The sequence below is a fragment of the Cyclopterus lumpus genome, chromosome 13 (genome assembly GCF_009769545.1).
Source record: "Cyclopterus lumpus isolate fCycLum1 chromosome 13, fCycLum1.pri, whole genome shotgun sequence".
NCBI lineage: Eukaryota > Metazoa > Chordata > Actinopteri > Perciformes > Cyclopteridae > Cyclopterus > Cyclopterus lumpus.
This window is the reverse complement of record NC_046978.1, coordinates 13,318,769-13,336,835: the sequence shown is the minus strand read 5'-3', so window position 1 is coordinate 13,336,835 and position 18,067 is coordinate 13,318,769. Positions and strand designations below refer to the sequence as shown.

The window sequence follows — 18,067 nt, the reverse complement described above, 5'->3', positions numbered from 1 at the left end:
CTAAAAGTTTCCGGCGCCGTGGTGTCCATAGCTCGTTTTATTTATTGTTGATCATTTTTTGTTCAATTGGCTGAGTTTTGCCTCTTTTCTGTTTAAGTCTGGTCAGACCGCACTGAGGGAAGGCGGTTGCATATTTATGTTCTTCATAATCACTCGCATGCACAGACTGCAGAGTCTGTTGGTGTGGACAGAAGGGGTCTTTTTGCTGATGTCGGTACACTATGAGTTACCATGTAATGCAATCTATTTTGTAACCTATTTAAAGGATAGTGACAGTGTATGAAGGGAGCAGCTCACACACTGTCCAAGACACAAACTTATATTGACGCTGCAAGTAAACCCTGTATCTGCAATTACCTTTCATATTTTTACTAATGTTATGTGCACATGTATTTTTCAAACATTTTCCGGGAGCGATTGTTATCCATTAAATAATTGAAATGTACCAATAAATCAAACCCTTTTAAGACTTGCCCAAGTTGCGTATCACCAAGTTTTTGTCAAGCAATTTTTAGGAGTTTTTATTAATCAATATATCGCATGAAAATGAATGAAAACCAGCCGATAAAACCAACTTTACAAAACACAGTGGCATGGTTTGTAAAATGGATATCGTTTGCGATGTAAAGTAGAGGTAATCTGCATTACATAAGCTAAAACATGCAAACCCACAGGTATTGCCCTTTTAAGAAAACAGCAGCCGAACAGGGACAGGGTTTGTCACGCTGAGTGATTAGCTACTCACGCAGTTGGCAGCTGACTCCGGTCCACCCCGCTGCACAGCTGCATCGCCCGGTGACGCTCTCACACCTGGCTCCGTTCTGACACTCACAGTTCTGACTGCACTGCTCCCCAAAGTGACCGTCTGGGCATTCTACACACACACACACACACGCACACACCACAAATGCACAATGACAAAATACAAACGGAGGACAATCGGTATTAAAAAAAAATGCAACTGCAGCTATATGTGCAGAAAAATGTATGACAGTAAAGACATTTCGAGGCATTTTCATCACACGTACTTTAAACGCCTCTTTCAAGCTGAAAGTCCGAGGTGACATTTGGAGTCTTTAAGAAAGAGGAAAATGCACTAATGACAGAGATGCGTCATTAAGTCTTGCGAGTGGCTTTCTGCTGACTCTGGCTGTAGTAGTCAGGACCACAAAATGGCTGTGGCAAAAGGAAAGTCTTGAATAAGACTGCAGAATGACAGACTAAGAACTTTAGTGGGCATTTCATTGGATTCATTAAAACAACTGCATGAACCTTCAGCATGAGCACCCTGATTGGTGAGCTACTAAAGAGTCTTCTCCTTTTCCTAATGTTGATGGCTATAAGCACGTGGTTGCGTTTATCCAGAATAGACCTCAATTCAACCATGTGTGCCAGAGGGCACTCTTGTGCCTCTTTTCTCCACCCTTACCCATCCCTAAAAAAAAAGTAATTGGCAATGTCTCATTATAGAGATAATCGTTCACAAGCACATTGTAGTTGTGTTTAAGGAGAGGATGTCGTGATGGGCTGCAGTGAGGGCCTCCCTCACACCCCGTTTTAATGATGTGGCTTCTATTACCCAGAATGCAGTGTGGTCCTGCCCAGCCGGCGGTGCAGAGGCAGGCTCCTGTGATGTGGTGGCAGCGGGCACCGTTCCTGCACTCGCACATCTGGCCGCAGTCAAGACCATAAAAGCCGTCCGGGCACACTGTGGGCGAAGATTAAACATCTGACTGGTTAGAAGTGGCAGCTCCACAGAAGAGGACAGGAAAAAGGTCTAAATGCCAAACTTTTTTTTTTTTTTTTTTAACTTCTTTCTCTTCCCTTCCTCATCTCTCGCCCTCTCCTCCCACTTTCCCTCTCTGTCTTACCACCTACTGGAAATGCCAATATCAAATGGCAGTACCACGCTGCGGCTGCTCATTTGCAGAGCGTCTGCGTTCGTTAAGTGAGCTCATGTCCCACATGTGTGGTGGATCTGGGCCACATCAAAGTGGACGGCGGCTCAGAGGCCGTTCTGCAGAGGGGGCACACAGAGCTGGTAATTAGAGCACCTGCTGAGTCAACAGGCTTTACCAAAACACAGCAAAACAAAAGCCAGGTTACCCTCCCCCCCACCCCCTTCACCCCCCCTCGCACACATGCACACATACAGTATCGCTGCTGATGCAAGGAGATGCCAGAGTAAGAGTCTGTTTCTCATTCTCAAGGAGAGCCAGAGAGGTTGTTAAGTGTGTGTTAGAGTCAATTGACACTCAGTAAGTTTGGAAAACATAGTGCCTCCCATCCACGAGAACCTAGCCAGAGGCAGCGGGATGAATGAGCCTTTCCACTACCGAGCCCTAAATATTGTCTGGAAGCATGACTTCATCAGAGCAGGAAAGAATGACTGTGTTTATTCACAGACTATTTTTAATCGCTCAATTTGTCACTGCAGAGATCACATCCCGACTGAAGAATTTTGCGCTGACAAATTTTTAGTGATTGACAGCAGTTGCAGACATTTCTCTCTTTTCTATTGCAGTAATATGTGGAGAAATCTGGTTTTGGTTTGGGTGTTGCCTGTCCCAATTATTGCAGCAGCCAGCAATTCTTCTATCTGAGGAAAGCAGTGGACCCTGTTACCAAAGGGAGTCACAAATTGGGAGTGCAACAGAACTGTGTAACCTGGTGGTTTTATGTATTTTAAATGCCACAGCACTCGGGGTGTTTCCCCACAGTTTATGCATCATACTCTCCTTTCTCCTGCTCCAGTGGATGATGCTGTCCACTCCTCCTTTTTTTTTTCGGCCTGAAATTGTGAAAAGCATCCTTCCCGCTCAGCAGTTTCTGGCAGGGCCGTCGCTGCGTTCCCACGCTGACAGCGTGACGTCTTTGCCTGCCTCTGTAGTGGTTAGGCTGCGATGTTATTAAAGCCAGCCCACTGAGGATGCTGTCATTTTAACCCAGCTGTACATTAGGTCTGTGGTAGTCCTGGAGTAAAATAATTTATTGTCTTCTGTTTATTATTGTGATATAGCAATCATTCTTTCCTGCAGGAAAATGTTTCAGGAATGTTTCGCTCAGCGCATCTATGATGATAATAAATAAACTTAAAACATCTCAGATGAGCGATGCACGCCTTTTAATGAGATCTGTAGTCCAGGCACAGTAATCACCTCAACATGTGAACCACTTTTCTTCCTTTTCAAATGCAGCAGACAAAGTTTACTGGCGCACACAAACTCCACAGTAAATCTTCAGGGGATGTACCGACGCCTCTGAATGGCAAAGTTTATTATTTGTTTATGCCAGCAGGGGGCGACTTGGTTTCCATATTAAACACGGAGAAGTAATCTGTCATCTGATATTAGGACAGTGTCTGCAAGTGTTTGTAAGTAAAGACTCTTCCCTCTGAGTCTTTGTTTATGAGAAGGCACAGAGGATTCGGCCCATCAACCCACACACACACGCACACGCACACAGACACACATACAGACACGCACGCACATGCACACTGTGCCATCGCTGAAAGACTCCATCTCCAGACTAAATGAGCTCTTTAAGACAGGCGGATTATTTCCAGATCCCTGGTTGTGTAAGAGCCACTGCTGTCAGCCCATAAAGCAGGTCCAGGGACCACACAGCCGGGGGAGAGCAGACCACAGAAATAGAGTGGGTAGAGAGAACATAGAAGTGAACTTCCTGGTTCCATTCAGGGTCTATAACACTGAAAGAGATCAACACCAGCGGCAACAAAACAACCCTGTTCCTGTGACAATAATGCGGATGTTCAAGTTCTTTTTACTGCGACCCAAATTAACCATTTCGATGCAAACATCAAAGCGGCAGAGCAGAAAACGGAACACGATTCATGTTAATTAAAGAGGTGGTCTGGTCTGCAGGACCCATGTCAGCGCAATAGCTCGTTTCATCCTACAGAACCCGACCACAAGAATGCTCGGGGAAAGTCTGCATTCTGCCATAACAACAAGCTGTGACGAGTATCGGCCACCTAGAATCACACACCAAAAAGAGAGTCATCCCTCTGTGAAACAGATGAACTAGGAGAGATCTGGTCCTTCTCACAGCACAGGACTCTTCCTGACTTTTCCTGAAGTAAGAGGCCCAGCAGGAGACTGAGAAACTGGACACCTCTGTTTGAGGAGAAAAGGCCTTCAGAAAAGCCATTCCGGTCAGACCGATAGCCTTATTTCCACATGCGACGTCCAATCACAGTGACGTCTACGTCTGAGGCCATTAGACTGTTATGGCTAGGGATGTGAAGCTCTGTTCTAGTGTGACACGGCCATGATTTACGATGCCCCGTGTACGACTGAGACGGTATGAATTTCTGAGCCTGGTAATACATATACACTAAATCTTACACTTTGTAATAACATAGTGTAAGTCCAAAGACTATAATCATGAACAAATATATTATGTCGTTGGTATGTCTTTTAGTTTGGTAAAAGTGTGATGAGTGTAATATTAGTTACATGAAAGTTTTCCTGTGGCAGGATGCTTAAAACGACTGCAGCCCGTGAAACACAGTCCATCTACTCCAAAATGACGAATAACAACTTCGGGATTTGTGTGGTTTTAAAATGGTTTTCGCTTATGACATTACATGGACAATCAGATGATTCATAAAATCTGTCTGACGATTACCTCAAACTGTGAATCAGAAGATTGTCCTGCACCGCCCTCTAGTGTATTAAGACATGTAATAGAGAATAGTGTCCTAAATCTTGTGAACACTATATTTTCCAAAGGTTTTTTTACGTGTGGAAAGGAAACAAAATTACACACATTTTAGTGAAATGTTCAAACTCTCCTATACATTAATATTAACCTTGTTGTTCATACGAAGTGGACCTTAAATCAATCTTTCAAGTCACTATTTTGTTATGTTTATGCTGTTGAAGATTGATTAAATTTTTTGTATGTTTTTCTATCTTAACTTTTCACATTCGATACCATCGGGAATCGTACAGTCACTCATCAGAAACAAAAGCATTCTTACTTTTCTCGCAGTAAGTGCCAGCATGTCCAGGTGAGCACGTGCAGGCTCCGCTCACGTGGTCGCAGAGGGCTCCATTCTGACACCGGCACTGCCGGTCACACCGCTGCCCGTAGCTGCCATTCACACACACTAAGCGTGAACGTATGAGAGAGGCAGAAGAGGGATTGAGCAAAACAATATTGTGAATCATAACCACATGTAGCTTGCTTGAAAAGAAATCCTTCTCACAGGAAATACTATCTTGTTGTATTAAAATATCGCTCCTGGAGGTACATCCAGAACTGTAGAAGCTTTACATGAGCTACGACAAGCACTAAATGTATTGATGATCACCACGGGGGTGATCATCACTTTCAGTACAGCGTGTGTACTGAAATCTATCTTACGTTTAAGAAGTTAACTTACTTTTTTCACAGTGGTCTCCGGTGAAGCCGGCCTCACACGCACACTGACCGGTGACCGGGTCACAGTCCAGAGAGATCTCTTTGCACTGGCATTGACTGAGACACTCCTGGCCCCAGTAACCAGACTTGCATGCTATGAAGTTCAGCAAATGGTGGAGTCAGACATAGGATAAATGTTGCATCCTGTTTTTTTTGTTGTTTTTTTTTACGAGGATAATTACAGTTCTTACATGTTGCACAGTCGTGGCCTCTTTTGCCAGGAGAGCAGATGCAGCGTCCGGTCTGTGGGTCACAAGCAGCATCAGGGGGGCATGAACAGCGCCTTAAGCAGCCGGGTCCGTGAAAACCTGGAGGACACACTGCACACAACACCACATTTACAGGATGATGCTTTAGCTATCCACTCTTTATGACTGGCACATGGTTAGTATATCGTTCATACATACATATAAAATAAAACAGCCAATTGAAGTTTAATTACTTATTTGATCATTGCACAATTTGTTATTCTTGGAGACATACAGATTTTAATTTATGTTCAAAATAGTCCTAAAAATGGTTTTGTTTCTTGATTAGATGACCTTCTCACCGTTTTGGCAGAGGTTCCCCGTGGAGCCTGGTTTGCAGTCACACACGCCGGTCTGCTTGTTACAGGAGCCTCTGTTCTCACATTTAGTGCATGGTGACTGGCACTCCAACCCCCAGAATCCATCATGGCAGTCTGGGGAGCACCAAGAATCTTTCAGATTAAGTGAGTCGGAAGCCACTTATGTTAGTTATTTCTCTGGAAAGTCCTTAAGCCACTTATGCGTGGATGTTTTGGGGGTTGAAATGTGTTGCATGTCAAGTTGGCCGCACAGCAAAGGAACTGGTTTGGTTTAAAGAGGCAGCAAACAAACTCAGTGGGCTAATGATAAGTCTGAGGTCAGTGAGTGCAAATGCCGCAACATAATTAGGTTCAAATTTCCTAAAATGAATACAGAAATTCAATGGAGCATAAAACAACAACAACAGACAAATCAAATGTACCTTGTTGACAGGAGTGTCCCGTCCTCCCAGCAGGACAGATGCACTGCCCGGTCACAGGATCACAAGGAGCTCCTCCACAGTCGCAGGTCAGCCGACAGCTCTCGCCATAGCTGCGTGATTGGCATGCTGGCAACAGATATTAAAACATAAAAAAACGTCAGCAACAGCTGTGCTCAAAAAGACGGGATTGCATAACGTTGCAAAAAAGAGAACGGCAAAAATACTAAATCATTTTCTGTTTGTTTATTCAGCCTCTGCCAATAGCCTCTGCAGTAGTAACTGAAGTAAATTACCCCTGTCATGACCTGGCCTGCAACTTAAGATAAATACAATCCAGAAGATGTGGATTCCTTTTTTTATTTGGTTTCGACAAACCCAGCAAGCCGAGGCCTGGACCATGCATTAGTGCTGACATGCTGTAAAACCGCTTTGTTAGTCCCCTGCACGGGGACACAAGGTCATGTTTTTACCAGAGGCTCCTGAACACTATACAGTATCACTTTAGATCACAGCACAGAGGGCTGAGCTTTGCATCAAGCAACCAGAGGACACCCCGCTGTGGAGACAAACTCATATTTGTGATTGTGCAGTTTGTAATAACAAGAACACCTGCACTGGCCGGGTGAATTAAAAAAGAAAGCGTTGTTTATTTCACCCACTAAATCCACCCAATCCATCAAAGGCAGCAGAGAATGAATAGAACGATTGTGACAAAGGTTGAAAACATTCTGTAAACCCATAACTCAAAACTATTTTGTGGGGACTTCAGAAAGGGCACATATTTACACATGAAGTATGCAAACGATAACCACACACACACGTAGAAACATGTCGGTGTACAAGCCCACGCACTTCACATATAGTATCCACACATAAAGTCAAATACAATGAGACCTTACCATAAAGGTTATGGCCACATGAGAGCGCTAGGGAGTCAAGCTTACTTACATTCCCTCCCCTTAACTCATTTATAGTTTGACGCACAGTGGCCTTTAAATGGCACTAAAGCAGCTCTTTGTCTCACCCAGCTGACATTTATCTCCATGGAGGCCCGCGGGACATCGCTGACTGCATTCTCCGGTCCCGGGGTCACATGACCCTCCACCTGGACAGTCACATGGCTGCTCACAGCCTGCACCAAAGAAGCCGAGCTCACACTCTGCAAACACACACACACACACACACACACAAACAGCCAAAGTGGGAAGATCAGCGGACAATCTCAACGCACACTTCTGAGACAGGTCGTTAGAATTTCAGCCAGCGATTAACTTGATTCTGTGATCACCGTCTCTAGGAGCAATTATAGCAACTTCTTAAAACTGCGTTTCCATCGTTGACCATTAGGTCAAAATGGCATTGCCAGTGTATTTCCCCTCATCTGTAGTCCCCATCACTGCGCCAGGAAATACACCCAATGATGCTTGAAGCTGTGAAATGGTCAACACGGCCACATGTCCACTAAATCCACTTGAGAAGTGCAAGTTGACCTGAGAACCGTGTGGATGACATATGTAACTAAACTCACATCCTAACCATTTATGTCTTAGAATCTGAAGCTGCGTGCTGAGGCGGCAGTTAACTAAATGAGTCGGGTGTTCTTGAGAAGCGCTTGTACCTTTCTCACACCGTGGGCTGTGGTATGCGGCCTTACAGAAACAGCTTCCTGTATTGGGGTCACAGCCAGAGGAATGTTCTTGAACACAGTCACATTCCTTGGAACAGCCCGTGCCGTGCGTCCACCTGGGACACGCTGAGGGGATCAGTTTGGAAACGGACAAAAAGCACAAGTTAGGGGGACAATGTTCTCATGTTTGTATGATCTGTGGTGGGATGTAACTAAGTACATTACTCAGGTATACAGTACTTGAGTAAATGTAAGTACATCTTAAAGGCCAATATTATACTTTTACTGGAGTTGCTAGTAAGACTATTGTACAGTGAAAAACACGTGTGTCCAAATTTGTTAAAAAAACATTTTGACGAACTGGAGGATTAAGTGTTCCTTTATGCGTTGAGAAAATTCTCCTACTTCAAAATCTAAATAAACAATTTAAACCCTTGGATTAGCTGGAAAATGTGTCGTCACAAAGCTGAAAACAGGGCTGTTTTCTTTTAGAGATAGATGCGACCGATTAAACTACCCAACAGGATATAAAGTAGTTAAAATTAGCACAACCATACAGCAGTGAAACAGATTATGCATCAGTAATATTAATCCAGAAAGAACACACGGCAAAACACTAACGGTGACTGTGTCATTGCACAATAAGTACTTAAACTTTGAATGACTTACTTTTTCTTAAACAAGGTTTTGAAAGCAGGACTTTTACTTGTAACAGTATGTCTACACTGTACTGTTGCTACCTTTTAAAGGCACAAAGAGTAGGATCTGTCGGATATAATGTGTATAAACGTCATTCAAAGTTGGCCCCGCCTCCCCAGCCCAAAAACACCGGTAGAGCACGCCCCCTGAACAAAGTTCGTGGTTACGATGCTCCCTTGCTGGTGAAAGACAGACCCAGATTTGACTCCTATTTAGGAATGAGTTTTTCTGATTGTCTCGCCTAGTTTTGAGTTATTCTTCTGCGTTGGGTCCATCATATTCCTTCGCCTTTGTTTTGGATCCAGGCTTGCGTTCTGGCACTAGGTCGCTACACTTTTATAGAGGTTGACGCCCAGAAACGTCCTGAAAAAAGCCAAATCAGAAAAAACAAGGCTTTTAGTGAGTCATAATAAATGCCGATCTGTCATCAAGAGGAGTGGCCTTGGAAACGGCCGTATGCCCTGGTGTATATTTGGATAGCTTTTCTCCCATTAACCTAGACCAATTGTCCTCAATGGTTTCTACTTCTGCACGGTGGTGTAGTGGCTAGCACTGTCGCCTCACAGCAAGAGGGCCGTGGGTTCAATTCCCAGTCGGAGCGGTCCTTCTGTGTGGAGTTTGCATGTTCTCCCCGTGGCAGCGTGGGTTCTCTCTGGGCTCTCCGGCTTCCTCCCACAGTCCAAAGACATGCTGCAGGTTAATTGATCTCTAAATTGCCCATAGGTGTGAATGTGAGAGTGAATGGTTGTATGTCCTACATGTGCCCTCGATGGACTGGCGACCTGTCCAGGGTGTCCCCTGCCTTCGCCCTATGTCAGCTGGGATAGGCTCCAGCGCCCCCGCGACCCTAATGAGGATAAGCGGTATCGAAAATGGATGGATGGATGGTTTCTACTTCTAAACCGTCTACCTGTCTCTTAAACCCCATCCCAACGAGGCTGCTTAAAGACGTGTTGTCTTTAATTGGCACCTCTCTGTTGGATATTGTTAATGTGTCTTTGCTAACAGGCCATGTACCACATTCCTTCAAAGTAGCTGTAATTAAACCTCTCCTGAAGAAGCCCACTCTTGATCCAGAGGTGTTGGCTAACTACAGACCCATCTCTAACCTTCCCTTCCTCTCTAAGATCCTTAAGAAAGTAGTCGCAAATCAGTTGTGCGACTTTCTACATCAGAATAGTTTATTTGAGGAGTTTCAGTCAGGATTTAGAAAACAGCACAGAGACAGCACTGGTGAAAATTACAAATGACCTCCTAATTGCATCAGATAGGGGACTCATCTCTGTACTTGTTTTGTTAGACCTTAGTGCTGCGTTCGACACCATTGACCATGACATCCTATTACAGAGATTGGATCAGTCGATTGGCATTTCAGGTACCGCACTAAGTTGGTTTAAATCCTATTTATCAGATCGATCTCAATTTGTATTTGTAAACGACGAAGCCTCAATGACCACCACGTTAATCACGGAGTTCCACAAGGTTCTGTGCTTGGACCAATTTTATTTACCTTATATATGCTTCCTTTGGGCAACATTATCAGGAAACACTGCATAAACTTTCATTGCTATGCAGACGATACTCAATTATATCTATCGATCAAACCAGAGGAGACCAACCAGCTCGCTAAAATTCAAGAATGTCTTAAAGACATAAAAACATGGATGACATGCAACTTCCTGATGTTAAACTCAGACAAAACTGAAGTTATTTTACTGGGCCCTGAACACCTCAGAGATCAATTATCTGGTGATGTGGTTTCTGTAGATGGCATTGCCCTGGCATCCAACACCACTGTAAAGATTCTCTGTGTTATCTTTGACTGGGATTGTCCTTTAACTCCCACGTTAAGCAAATCTCAAGGACTGCATTTTTTCATCTACATAACATTTCAAAAATCAGGCACATCTTGTCCCAAAAAGATGCAGAAAAGCTGGTTCACGCGTTTGTTTCTTCCAGACTAGGTTACTGCAACTCCTTATTATCAGGCTGCTCTAATAAGTATCTTAAGTCCCTCCAGTTAATCCAGAATGCTGCAGCTCGTGTACTCACAAAAACTAAGAAAATAGATCACATTACTCCTGTATTAGCTGCTCTGCACTGGCTCCCTGTAAAATCAAGAATCACATTTAACATTCTTCTCCTCACCTACAAAGCCTTGATTGGTGATGCACCATCATAGCTTAAGGAGCTTGTAGTACCATATTGCCCCACTAGAGAGCTGCGCTCACTAAATGAGGGGCTACTTGTGGTTCCTAGAGTCCTAAAAAGTAGGATGGGAGCCAGAGCCTTCAGTTATCAAGCTCCTCTTTTATGGAACCAGCTTCCACTTTCAGTCCGGGAGGCAGACACAGTCACCTTATTCAAGAGTAGACTTAAGACTTTCCTCTTTAATAGTGCTTAGGGCTGAATCAGGTTTGCCCTGGTCCAGCCCCTAAAATATGCTGCTATAGGCTTATAGGCTGCTGGGGGATGTTTTAGGATAGACTGAGCACCTATCTCCTCTTCTCTCTCTCCTTATGGATGAATTTACATCTCTCCATTGCACCTTATTAACCTGCTTCCTCCCCGGAGTGGTTGTGACTTCACGTCTCATAGGGTCCATTGGACCTGGCGGTGTCTGATGCCTGGTGAGCCGGCCTCCCGTGGTTGGCCCTGCTGATGCGCCCCGCCCCCCCTCCTCTCTACCTCCTTCTGTTTCATGGATTGGAGTTCCATTCATACATTGTCATATTCAATGTGTTTATGTAACTTTGTAATGCTGTTCATTCTGTACACATGACATCTATTGCTTCTGTCCATCCAGGGAGAGGGATCCTCCTTTGTTGCTCTCCTGAAGGTTTCTTCCCTTTTTTCACTGTCAAAGGTTATTTTTGGGGAGTTTTTCCTGATTCGATGTGAGGTCCTGGGACAGGGATGTCGTATGTGTACAGATTGTAAAGCCCTCTGAGGCAAATTTGTGATATTGGGCTATACAAAATAAACTGAATTGAATTATCTTTGTCTATTTTTGAGTCTAGGAAAAATCCTACTCATTCTGCCTTTTTAAGTAGGATTTGAATACTTTTTCCACCACTGTTGATGTTTTACAATACGCATATACATTTTTGTCTCAGGTTAAGTAAAGAAATTAAATTATCATAGCAACTTTTGTTTGAGTGAAGGTGGTGAAAGTTAATTAAGAAAAGAATGTGGAAATAAAACCTCTGCTCTCAGATTACATTTTACTGCGAGCCAAAACGAACACACCCAGCCACCATGTTATCACAACATCCTACTTCTGCAAGTTTAAGTCATGTGACCGCTGCCTTCTCTCTCACTTGATTTATAGAACTTCATTCAAAACGACGGTGCATCATTTATCGTTACGGCTGTCATCATTACAAATCCAATTTGAGACCAGGCTGACTATTAGGGGAATTTCCTCTGAACTGTAGCTTTTTAGTTTTTTTTACTTGTATTGAACCAATAGAAAAGTAAAAAAGAAAATTAAAGTGTTATGCACGACTTAATCACTGCCACATCATCAATGTGTTTAGAACTATGTGCATGCATTTTGCCAAGAGTCTCCCCGCTCAGCAACAAGCAAAACAACTGAGCTCCACTCCACCCGGTCCCTCTCCACATTGGCTTTATGTTAGGTGCAGCTGCAGGCTCTGGTTACACCCTCTCCACCCTCTCAATGTCCCGCTACAGGGATGGAGCAGACAGCTGTGTGAATCTGATAATATTCTTTTGAGCACGTTCTCCCATCATTCGGTTTGGTCTAAGAAGAGTGAGCAGCCTTCACAGCGAGAACATTGAGAGCAGGGATTCATCGCCATGTCCATCCGGAGGCTTAGGAGCAACCCTAAAACACGGGCCGATGTGAATTTAGTGACAGAGGAGCTGAAGAATCTTTATTATAAGAGGCTGCTGCCGATAGAGAAATACTATTCTTTCCACCACTTTCACTCTCCGAGCTATGAGGACGCAGAGTTTGACAACAAACCAATGGTCTTGGTGATGGGGCAGTACTCAACGGGAAAGACAACTTTTGTGAGGTAAGAATCACAGCGCTTTTTAAAACTGCAGATTTTTTTTGCATGTATTCTGCTGAATGTATTTAACTGACGTGCTGAGGGTGGTAACGTTGTTATTAACGGTGGCTTGGACTTCAGGTATCTCATAGAACAAGATTTTCCTGGAAGCAGAGTTGGGCCCGAGCCAACCACTGACTGCTTCACCGCCCTCATGCACGGAGAGGTGGAAGCAGTCATCCCTGGTAATGCCCTCACGGTGGACCCGAAAAAGCCCTTTCGCCACCTCGAACCTTTTGGAAATGCTTTTCTGAACAGGTGATGCTGTAGGAATCGACAGACTGAAAGAGAGTGGGGGAGGGGAAGATATTCCTCTTTTTTTCCCTTTACTTGGTAATATTTGAAACATGTTGCCAATGTTCTGCCTTCAAGTAGCTGAAGGACTGAAGCAAACATTGCAGTGTGAAGCTATTGGGGAATAGTAGAGAGATTGTATTGTTTTGAAAGCTTTATGTTGAGGCATTTTTCTCCTTTGCAGGTTTCAGTGCGTTCAGATGCCAAATCAAGTCCTCGAGAGCATCAGCCTTATCGACACACCGGGCATCTTAACCGCTTCTAAAAGAAAACTGAGTCGAGGTGAGACCGAATACTTCTCTAACTTCTTCTCTTCTTCTACTTCCATATGTTCAGTTTTAGGAAGTTGGAAAGCATTGTTGCTGTCGGGAGGATTGACGTTCCTGGTAAGAGGAGAGTCATTGCAGAGGCAATACAATAATAATATTTCAGTACTTGAAGCCAGAAGCACCGCAGATGAAAGTAATATGAACTGAGTTGGGAGGAGACGAGCAGCATGTAACTGAGCAGTCTTCGATGTGTTTTATGAATGCATCAATCTGTGGGTGTCGCTGAAAGCGAGAGCCACTGGGATATGTATGTTCCTCTAGGTGTCGAGACAGCGAGGCTTGCCCGATTACATACGGTCTTAATAAAAACTGGTGTTTTCGCTCCTCATCCCCCAGGCTACGACTTCCCAGCAGTGCTGCGCTGGTTCGCAGAGCGTGTGGATCGGATCATCCTGCTCTTCGACGCACATAAACTCGAGTTCCCTGATGAGCTCACCAGGGCCTTCGGGGCCCTGTGTGGATATGAGGACAAGCTGCGAGTGGTTCTCAACAAAGCTGACCGGGTGGACTCGCAGCAGCTCATGAGAGTGTACGGCGCCCTCATGTGGTCGCTGGGGAAAGTGTTCCGCACCCCCGAGATCTTGCGGGTGTACATCGGATCTTTCTGGTCAGAGCCCAGGCAGATGTGTGACCACTACCAGCTGTTAGAGTTTGAGGAGGAGGATCTTTTGTCCGACATAAGGAACCTGCCACGCAACGCTGCAGTACGCAAGCTGAATGACTTGGTAAAGAGGGCCCGCTTAGTAAGGGTAAGAGATCTCATATGTGTTCAATTCAATCCCATTCGTTACATACATATTTACAAATTCAGATGCAGCTATGATGATTTAATTTGTTTTATCCCCCCTCATAGGCACATGCTCATATTATCAGCTATCTAAAACAGGAAATGCCAACAATTTTCTGCAAAGAAAGCAAGAAGCACAATCTGATTTACCAACTTCCGGTGATTTTCACCAAGATCCAGCAACGGCATCGAGTCCCAGCCGGCGACTTCCCTGACTGCACCAAGATGCAGGTGGAACACAACTTTATAATTGCTGTCTGAATACCATATTAGCAGGATGTTCTCTGAGCTTACCATGTGATTGTATACCTTTTTCAGGGGAAACTTTTGGGTCAAGATTTCTCAAAGTTCAAGGCACTGAAGCCAAGTCTGATGGCCTCCTTGGATAAACTGCTGACCACTGACATAGCAAACCTGGTGCCTCTACTTCAACAACAAGAACTGAGGAAGAAATCCCTCCCTGGTGTGTTGGACGGGGAATTTTTGGGAACATTCAGGCCTGAGCATTACAAGAGAGATCCTTTCAAGGAACTCAAAAGAGACGAGGAGAGCAGTGAGACAGATTTTGACGAGTGGGCGGTGGAGAAACACAAGCCAAAGTACGATGAGATCTTCTTCAACCTCAGTCCAAACGGGGGCAAACTGAGCGGCAGCAAAGTCAAAGCGTGGATGACGACCACCCTTCTGCCCAACCCTGTGCTCGCTCACATCTGGAGGCTGTCTGACGTTGATGGGGATGGCATGCTGGACAATGAGGAGTTCGCTTTGGCGGTCCACCTTATTGAAGGAAAACTAGAGGGCCACTGGCTCCCCCGAGAGCTGCCGTCTCACCTGGTGCCACCGTCAAAGCGGCTCAGTTCAGCCAGCAATGAAGAGTAAAACACTCAAAGGAGGCTAAGGCTCTGTGTACCGTAATTGTACAATTTGTACATCATTTCCTGAATGTAGACTAATATGGTAGTAGCATATTAAAAAAAACTAACCACATGTATAGTGTCTAATGAACCTGAGGAGGTGTTATCCATTTGTATATTTATCATCATGTCACCAATACCTAAATATCACCATTGATGGTTTTAAAATGTACATTTCTACATTCAGTCAAATACCCTATGATAGGAAATAGAAATACAGCAGCAATGATCTTCGATTAGGTGTAATTTCACTTAAGGTGATACATTTGTGCCTCACACACGAGAGTTGCTCATATCTCCTGTAATCTCAATGTATTTTTTTTTTATCAACGGTATTAAACTTGTAAAGATGACTTGGCAGTATTATTTAATTGTTTGGGATCGCGTCATCATAATCATCATCAGCATTATGCAGTGAGTATTATTACGACCAAGGTCAGGTTGGTACTCACGCAGGTGGCAGAAGCGTCCGTATAGTCCCGGAGAGCAAAGGCAGCCGCCATACAGACGATGGCAATGTCCGTTGTTTGGGCAGTTGCACTTTTTTCTGCAGTGCCTCCCAAAATAACCCTTTGGACAACCTGTAAACATGAATAATGCCACTTTAGGATAGGATGCCCACTATGATAAGCTCCACTGTGAGAAGTCAAAGTCGAGTGAATCGGGTTCCCATCTGGAAATGTAAGATCTGCTTTGAAAGATTAATTATTTGTCTGACTTGTCTTGTGAAATACTCTGCTTTGATTCTTTCAGAAAATATTCAAATGAAACAATTTTAGATGACATAATCACTTAAAAAACGACTTCTCATAACTCACAGACGCACAGCCTATGCCATTGTATGGCAATATTGCTTTTTATTAAGGAGAAAAAGGAATTTAAAGACATATAGCCTTATTGTTTTATTAACACCTGTGTGTGTGTGTGTGTGTGTGTGTGTGTGTGTGTGTGTGTGTGTGTGTGTGTGTGTGTGTGCGCGCCAATAGACATGTGTGTACACAAACCATCCTCGCAGAGTAGGCCCTGTACCCCGAGGGGGCAGAAACACTTCCCGGTCAAGGGGTCACACGAGCCTCCATTCTGACAACGACACAGGCTGTTACAGGCCTGCCCAAAGGTCCCCTGTGGACAAGCTGGAGAAGGAGAGGTTAAAGAGCATTGACACATTAACAGTATAACTTAATGAATTAAACTGCGGGGACGTCCTTTGTCACAGGAACACAGACTTATTAAATGAGAGAAGAGAAAGTACAGCAGTCAAAGAGGGTTATTGTTATAAAGTCAGTCAATACTTCCACCGTCCATCTTGTCTTTCCCCATGATGTGTGCCCTTCTGACACTCTGAGTCCCTCTGGCCTCGTTGGCAAGTACAACATGAACCAGCTGGCTGTATTAAGATGTGCTAAAGTGTTACAATCCATCAAGTGAAAGTCTGCTTAAATTCCATGTCACACGTTCTTCACAGCAGTTTCACGTCACTCCATGGGAAGATGATAAATCTAAAAATATGTTCTGGAGGTAACGGCGTTACCAATACTGAATACACATTACAGTTAATATATAACTGAGAGGAACAGGAAGAGAGAATAAGATAACACACTTTTTATATAAAAAGATAAAATGGTGCTCTCTCTCCCCTTGCACCAGATGTGATGTGTACATCTGGAAAAGCAACCAAAGTAATCAAAGTGAACCGGGCAGTGGGCGGGGCTACGGGGCATTGATTCGGCTTTATGATAATGGTAAACTTCTGGGGTGTTGGGGCATGTTCAGGCAACATGAAGAAGCACAAAGAGCTATTTAAATAGCACAACATGCTTTTATTTCACCACCTAACATATGAAAGGTTGACAAGTTGCCTTAGATAAGTTTAGATCGCCACTTCATGTCGCCAACAGAATAGAAACACTTTAACCATGTCAAGAAGCCTACACTGATTATAAAACCATAATTTTTATTTTTATTTTTTTGGAAAAGTGTTCATTTCAACATCATTATTTTACACAATATATACATGTGTATATATCACACATATATATGTAATAAGTATTTATTGCCTCTGCCTTTTCCTTGTGACATTTTTTTTTGCTTGCTGCCAGATGTATTTGCAGATGTCTCTAATGATTGATAGTTCACTCTTCAAATATGATGTCACCCATTTATGCAGCATTACATCTAAAAGGACTCGTCTCTAAATACTTGTTTAGTGTGTTTTTTAATATCCTGCCAGTAGGGCACAATAACCTGGCAATTACAGAAAATATGCAAGTGATTAGCACCATTTATCCCACACAGTCTCCAACATCTGCCACGCAATGGGTTTTTTTTAAGGGCGCGACAGAGAACAGAATTCTCGCCATAGTAGACTTGATTTATTCATCTCCATGTCCTCTTCTGAAATGTGAAAATGTCCTTACTTTTCCCACTTAATTTTCTCAGACTTGGACTTGAAAATGGCATTATACTTTCTGGAAATTATCGCATAAGATGTTGTGCATATGGATATAGACAAGATCAATTTTATGTGCCCTGCCTCTACTGTTTCTCAAGCTACATCTAGGTCATGCAGCCGATGAGCCACACCTGAGCCTGGTTCTGCTATAAAGAAGCAACACCTGAAGATGGAGGAGTCGCTCCCCTTTGTTTTGTTTGTTTAAGCTAGTCGTGTTATTCTTTAAATATATGTCTATTTATCGCTTTTAAACTCGTCTGGTCTCCCATCCATGTTGCAGGATCTGAGTCGGGGTGTGACATACAATCCGGATACTTGCTTCACTTGTAAAAAGAAAAACCTCATGTTGCTCTGCCAGATGGAGTATTTGTTTCCTTTGTTTCCAAGCAGAGCTTCTCAGGACGAATCTCGGCTGCGCATCTACCATTTGTTGGGGTACGCGTGCGCC

At 43.8% G+C, this 18,067-nt stretch overlaps 2 protein-coding genes across 2 annotated transcripts in view; one reads left to right on the top strand and one right to left on the bottom strand.

The window, feature by feature from the left end:
* The window catches only part of zgc:158328 (uncharacterized protein LOC567225 homolog), a 53,008-nt gene that overhangs the window by 8,645 nt on the left and 26,296 nt on the right, over positions 1–18,067 (bottom strand). The window contains exons 15-25 of the mRNA XM_034548452.1: positions 16,172–16,300; positions 15,620–15,748; positions 8,057–8,191; positions 7,463–7,597; positions 6,439–6,564; positions 5,999–6,130; positions 5,640–5,768; positions 5,411–5,542; positions 5,006–5,134; positions 1,580–1,708; positions 746–874 (exon numbers count right to left, since the gene is read on the bottom strand). Of these exons, the coding sequence (XP_034404343.1) occupies positions 746–874; positions 1,580–1,708; positions 5,006–5,134; positions 5,411–5,542; positions 5,640–5,768; positions 5,999–6,130; positions 6,439–6,564; positions 7,463–7,597; positions 8,057–8,191; positions 15,620–15,748; positions 16,172–16,300 (1,434 nt within the window). The remainder of the gene's footprint in view (positions 1–745; positions 875–1,579; positions 1,709–5,005; positions 5,135–5,410; positions 5,543–5,639; positions 5,769–5,998; positions 6,131–6,438; positions 6,565–7,462; positions 7,598–8,056; positions 8,192–15,619; positions 15,749–16,171; positions 16,301–18,067) is intronic.
* Positions 12,587–15,132, top strand: LOC117741419 (EH domain-containing protein 2-like). The gene is made up of 6 exons (XM_034548453.1): positions 12,587–12,807; positions 12,925–13,101; positions 13,322–13,419; positions 13,803–14,215; positions 14,320–14,484; positions 14,572–15,132. The coding sequence occupies exons 1-6, from the start codon at positions 12,587–12,589 to the stop codon at positions 15,130–15,132; spliced, it is 1,635 nt and encodes a 544-aa protein (XP_034404344.1).